Raw genomic sequence first — 6,679 nt, forward strand, 5'->3', positions numbered from 1 at the left:
GATCCAGGCTTGTCTACTTGAATTAGACTCTGAAAACTGATCCTTGAAGGTGTTTAGACCAGGGTCAAGTGGCCTGGTTATCTTTCAGGATGACATTGAAGATCAGGAGCCCTCTTCCTCCCTTTCCTGGGATTCTAGCTTTGACCAAGGTGGAACTGTGTGGCAGGGAGGGCAAGGTGTTCAGTGGTGCTGTTCTATACTTCCTGAGCAGGGGGCCCAGTGTCTCTCTACTTACATTGATGGAATAAGAACCTTCAGGGGACTGTCTTAGAACCACCTTGAGAACTCAACCTGTGCTGTGTGTTAATGATGTCTTACTGTTGTCTAGGGGACTCTACCAGGGATTTTTCTTGAGAACCCTTACGTAGAAAGAAGGTGGTATACAAAGTGTTTCTGGTTATGAGCAGCTTTTGATGCACAGTGTCCACGTGTCACAACATAGCAGTGTGGTGTGCATACACAAGCTGCCACTTTGAGGCAGCGTGAAGCAACTACAAAATTACCTCAGTTCAGGGTCCAAAAGAGGATTCTGTTTTCATATTTTTTTTTAAGTGCTTTTCTGATGTTAGCATTATTTTTTCCTGGTGAGGAGCTCCTGATAAATAAAATGGGTTATACAGCAAGGAGGGGTCCTAGGTTTCTAATGTAGCCTGGCCCAGAGTTCTGGGCCACCTGTCCTCCTTTCAGTAACTCATGCCTCTTGTTTTTCTCCAGGTGAAATTGCTCAGATAATGGAGCAAAGTGACCTCTCTGTGAAAGACACTGCTGTGGATACTTTGTAAGTGGCATCTTTGTAAGTTGGGAGGGGCCTCCGGTGAGCTTAGCAGGCCCCAGGGCTGCCCTAATCAGATCATCTGAGTACTGAGACAGGTTCCTGCAGCCTTACCAACCTGGCCTTTGAAACAAATTCAGGCAGGATCCTGGACTGGGACACTATTCTCTAGTACTGCCAGCGGGTTTGGGAGCTTACTGTATCCTTCAGGAAGAAAGGCAATCATAGAAGCTATGTGGAGCAGAGCCACACATCTAACACTGTGGCTCCCTCTGGTCTCTTTGCACCAAGAACATAGCTGCTGGGTTTCTGTTTCCCATGGTGACCCTGATCCCCAGCTAGGACTGGCTTTTGCTGCATCCTTGGGTCCCGTACAAAGTATAATGCAAAGACCAAGTGAACAACCTTTGGCCTGGGTGCTACATTTGTGCCCTCTTTTATGGGAGGTGAGATGGAAGTTTGTAGAATTACAACAGCTGGAGTACCTGCTGCTGGAGCCGACCTTGGACCCAGGGTGACCAAGGGTCCTCATTCTGGCCTGGACATGCTTAAGTCACCCCACAACTGTCCTGCCCTGAATGCACATGTAGCTGCACAAAGAAGCAAATGAGTGAACCCAGTGACATAGCCCCACTTGCAGTCTTGGGCTAGATGTGAGATGACATTCCATGTTGATCATTAGACCTTATTAAGAATATGCTTTTGGGGCTGGAGAGATGGCTCAGCGGTTAAGAGCACTGACTACTCTTCCAGAGGTCATGAGTTCAATTCCCAGCAACCACATGGTGGCTCACAACCATCTATAATGAGATCTGGTGCCATCTTCTGGCCTGCAAGAACACATGCAGACAGAATATTGTATACATAATAAATAAATAAACCTTTGGGGGGAAAAGTTTAAAAAAAAAAAAAAAGAATATGCTTTTGGAGCTGACTCAGTGGGTTAAGAGCATTTACTGCTCTTTCAGAGGATCCAGGTTTGGTTCTTAGCACCCACATGGTAGCTCCCCAAAGTTTAAATACCTGCAAAGGACTAACCTTTAGTGGCTCCCTGGATCCTGTTCCTATAAAAACTGAGTTAGTATTTTGTCTTAGTCAGGGTTTCTATTGCTGTAATGAAATACCATGACCAAAAAGCAAGTTGGGGAGGAAGGGATTTATTTGGCTTACACTTCCACTGAAGGAGGTCAGGACAGGAACTGAAACAGGGCAGGATCCTGGAGGCAGGAGCTGATGCAGAGGCATGCAGGGGTGCTGCTTACAGGCTTGCTTCCCCTGGCTTGTTCAGCCTGCTTTCTTAGAGAACCCATGACCACCAACCCAAGGATAGTACCACCCACAAACGTGCTGGGCCCTCCCCGTTGACCACTAATTGAGAAAATGCCCTACAGCTGGAGGCATTTCCTCAACGGATGCTTCTTCCTCTCTGATTACTCTAGCTTGCATGTCAAGTTGACACAGAAAAGTACATACTTGCTGCTCTTTATCAGCACTAATGATTTTATCCTATCTCTTTGAGGTTTGGAGATGTGAAGGAGGAGGCAGTACGTCGTCACGATGGAGTGAGCTCGGATGGGCATCTGGCCCACGTCTTCAGACATGCAGCCAAAGAGTTGTTTGGCGAGCACGTAGAGGAGATCACCTACCGTGCACTAAGGTTTGAGCCAGCATATCTACAGCTGGTGTAGCCAGGAGTGGTGCTGAGAGATCAGCCAGAGCCAGGGTGTGATGTCTGTGGCCTGAATGCAGTATGTGTAGTGTGCCTGATGGATGTGGTATACATGGCTGTTCTCCCAGTGGCTGCTCTTATAGGAAAGCCAGCACTGGATAGAAGGACCTTTTGTGTGTCTTCCCATTGAAATTATCTTGGTAACATTCAAAACTTAAATTGAAAAATGGGCAGATATGGTAAACGTAGCACTGGGGAGACTGAGGAAAAATTGTGAGTGAGTTCAAGGTCAGCCTGGTCCACATAGTAAGACTGTACCTCAAACAAACAGAAGTGATCTTTAGGTCACTGACCATTAAAACCCATTTTATTGATTTATAGAAACAAAGACTTCCATGAGGTTACCCTTGAGAAGAATGGGGAGGTTTTACTGCGCTTTGCTGCAGCATATGGCTTTCGCAATATCCAGAACATGGTCCTGAAACTCAAGAAGGGCAAATTCCCGTATCACTTCGTGGAGGTCCTCGCATGTCCCAGAGGTAAGGGGTGCAGAAGGCCCACTAATAGCCACTAATGCAGGGCAGGTTGCTTCCTTATGCCATGGCATGTTATCCTCAGCCATGAAGGTTCCCTTCCCTCAACTGTAGTGTGAAAAGTGGAAAGTTGTATCCTTAGACATTCCTTTGTCAGTGCCATATGGGAGCCCCACGTGGTACCAGATGGGAACCAGCTCCTAAGGTCACTAACATGGAGTTGGTACACAGGGACTATGAGGAGACGCTGACCCTGTGAAGAGTGGCAGTAGGAAGGGAAGATGGTACTTGCTCTCTAAGAGTTCCCCCTGCTTCAAAGGGAAATTAACCATCCAGGTGTAAAGACCCAGGCAGGTGAGGAAAGTTCTCATCTAGGGTGGAGAGAAATGAGAGCAGGCCAGAGCTAAGATAAGATGTAGTGCCTGGAATCTCTTGCTGATAGAGAAGGTATAGGTATTGGAGAATGAGGGGAGCCTCCGATCTGAAGTGTTGTGGGTGTGAAGGAGCTGCCTCAAGACCAGGAATGCCTAGGTCATCCTGAGTTTGGGGTGATAAAAGGTACTCAAGTAGGAACACTAGTTCTCAGAAAGGCCCAGAGGGAGCCAGGGAAGGTGTACCATCAGAAATGAAGAAAGGATTCGTAAAGAGTGAGACAAAGGAGAGGCCTATATTTCTAGTCCATGTCCTACAGGATCTTCTAGAGGAGGGAAGCTGCCAGAAGCCAGCATTTGAGAGGGGGATGAGAGCAGGGGCAGCTACTTTTCCTGTTAGAACCCTGTGCTACAGTGAGCAGAGACAAGATGGCTGGTGGGTGGAGCCTCTGGGAGAGCCCATATTGCTTTCTGGGGAAAACTGTGCATAGGCCTGGAGAGGAGAGGAAGTGGATGCATGCCCACTGAAAAAGTAGACATCAAAAGTCCAGCTGTCACATGGCTTGGATCAGTGGAGAGTGAAGTTTAACCAGGTGGGAATTTGTTCCTGTTTTTTCCCCCTGGTGCTGCAGTCTGAACCCAAAGCATTGTATATGGTAGTAAGTACTTTCATATAGCTTTCCACTGAGCTATGCATTCCCAGCCCATCTCCTGGTTCTTTTAAATGAAAGTCTTGATGCTAGGAGTAGAAACTAGGAACTTGAGCCTTCTAGACACACATTCTACCTCCAAGCTATTGTACTTAATGCATTTTGGAGAGAGAGAGAGAGAGAGAGAGAGAGAGAGAGAGAGAGAGAGAGAGAGAGAGTGTGTGTGTGAGTGTGATCTGCAGGTTTAAGAGTGGGTAGACTGACAGTAGGAGACACATACTTAGACTACATGGATGCTCATGGAGAGCTCATAGCTCACTCAGCCCTAATGCAGCCTTGTTGGGCCTGCACACTGACAACACTGTGTGCAGGTAGTTGTGCTCACAGCTTTTCAGCCATTCCATGCTCTTTGGGTAATTATCAGAAGAAGCCAGGAATCCAGATAGGAGAAAGCTGCCCACTTCTAAAGGCTTTTAGGTAAAACCAGTTTATGGTGGGGTTGGAGAGATGGCTCAGAGGTTAAGAGCGGTGCCGGTTCTTCCAGAGGACCCAGGTTCAATTCCTAGCTCCCACATGGCAGTATACAACTGTCTGTGGTTCCAGTTCCAGGGGATCTGACACCTTTACACAGACATACAGGCAAAACACCAATGTACATAAAAAAAAAATAAATAAATTATTAAAAAGAAAAACAGTTTATGGGTAATGTATATGGTAAAACTAAAGAACATCCAGGGCTCTCCTCCTGGGCAGGCTCCATGATAACCTCAGAGAATACTATGAGCCCCAGAAACAAGCTCAGGTCACATGGTACTGCTTGTTTCATGCTTCTCTTGCTTCCAGCTGTGTCCCTTGATGTACAGCTCCATTGTAACTGGCTACCCCACAGGGAAGAAGAGGTCCACCTGTGTGTATCTTTCAGGATGCTTAAATGGCAGAGGCCAAGCACAGAGAGAGGACGGCCACACAGATCGTGCACTACTGCGGCAAATGGAAGGGATCTACTCCGGCATTCCTGTGCGGCCCCCAGAGAGCAGTGCACATGTGCAGGAGTTGTACCAGGAGTGGCTGGAGGGTACTGAGTCCCCCAAAGTCCAGGAGGTGCTGCACACCACATACCAGAGCCTGGAAGCCTGCACAGACAGCTTGGATATCAAGTGGTGACAGAGCCAGGAGGGCAGGAGGAGACAGCTCTGAGTGGAGAGTGGTGGACGCTTCAACAACAACGGGTCACTCCAGTTTTGGTAGTGCTCCTCCGCAACATGCAACATGGTGCTATCTTTGTAGTGTGTGAGGGAGTGGAATGTTTTCACATGGGAGAAGCACTTTTCCTCTCTGAGTGTTCTTTTAATCCAAAATTATAAGAAAGATCCCAAAGAGTGAGGCCAGGGACATAACCCTGTCTTTCAGGGGTTTTTTTGGTTTGTTTGTTTGTTTGTTTGTTTTTAATCGAAAATGTGTTCTTTTTTTGTTTGGTTGTTTTTGTTTTTCGAGACAGGGTTTCTTTGTGTATCCTTAGCTGTTCTGCATCTCACTCTGTAGATCAGGCTGGCCTTGAACTCACAGAGATCTGCCTCCCAAGTGCTAGGACTAAAGGCGTGTGCCACCACTGCCCATCTCAAAATGTGGTTTTTTTTTTTTTTTTTTTTTTTTTTTTTTTTGGTTTTTCGAGACAGGGTTTCTCTGTGTAGCTTTGCGCCTTTCCTGGAACTCGCTTTGGAGACCAGCCTGGCCTCGAACTCACAGAGATCCGCCTGCCTCTGCCTCCCAAGTGCTGGGATTAAAGGTGTGCGCCACCACCGCCCGGCTTTCAAAATGTGTTCTTAAAGACTCAAGACCCTGGAGTTGTGATCCATGAGCCTCAGTTTATTGCTGCAGAAATGAGGATGGCAGGAAGGGCCAGACTGCTGTAAGGTAGATAACTATGGCTTCTGCCCTAACCCTAACCCTGCCCAGTTTGGCTCTTTTACTTGTACACATTTTTGAAAATAATTTTGAATTCTAAGGCCAGTAAGATGGCTCATTGGTACGAACCTTAGTTTGACAACCTTAGTTTGACCTGTGGAGCCCACTTGGTGGAAGGAGAGACCAACTCCCATAAATTATCCACAGGCACCATGGTGTATGTATGTGTGCCACCAAGGTCACCCCCCAAAAAGTAATTTTAAAGAAAATTATGCTAATTTTAAGTTGTAGTAACAGTGAGCCATGCTCTTCGTAGTCACCAAAGGTCAGCAGCTACTACAACTCTTGGCAAGCTGGACCATTGGTGGGTGAGTCAGTTTCTACCTGACCTGTGCATTCAGCTTTGAGTTGGACTCATCTCATAGCAGGGGAAAGGTGGATGAAGAGTGTCAGCTATCCACTGAGTGGAACATTGGCTTAGCATATATGAGGACCTGATTTGATCCAATGTACATTTAAAAATAAATAAGTAGAGCAGAAAATTAAGAGGGTAGCCCACTTAGGCTTTGGGTTCTAAGGAGGTCCAGCTCATCGGTTACCTTCATGGGGCAGGAAGATAGAGCTGAGGCTCCATGGAGTGGGTGGAACTGCTTTCTAATGTCCAGCCTCCTCTAAACTCCTCCCCAGAGCCTTTTGGCATAAACAGGACTGTCTTTTCATACAAATGGGCATGGCTTGTGCCCTCAGCTCCACAAAGCCCACTGCTCTGTGGCATCATC

General features: G+C 47.0%; 1 protein-coding gene across 2 annotated transcripts in view; it reads left to right on the forward strand.

The window, feature by feature from the left end:
• Positions 1-5,320, forward strand: part of Narf (nuclear prelamin A recognition factor) — a 21,848-nt gene extending 16,528 nt beyond the window's left edge. The window contains exons 8-11 of one of the 2 annotated variants that reach the window (XM_059272327.1): positions 715-778; positions 2,292-2,429; positions 2,823-2,980; positions 4,885-5,320. In XM_059272327.1, the coding sequence (XP_059128310.1) occupies positions 715-778; positions 2,292-2,429; positions 2,823-2,980; positions 4,885-5,159 (635 nt within the window). In that variant the 3' untranslated portion in view covers positions 5,160-5,320. The remainder of the gene's footprint in view (positions 1-714; positions 779-2,291; positions 2,430-2,822; positions 2,981-4,884) is intronic. The other variant, XM_059272328.1, reaches the window with a different exon arrangement.
• Positions 5,321-6,679: the final 1,359 nt, after the last annotated feature.

The sequence above is a fragment of the Peromyscus eremicus genome, chromosome 8a (assembly GCF_949786415.1).
Source record: "Peromyscus eremicus chromosome 8a, PerEre_H2_v1, whole genome shotgun sequence".
Lineage (NCBI taxonomy): Eukaryota > Metazoa > Chordata > Mammalia > Rodentia > Cricetidae > Peromyscus > Peromyscus eremicus.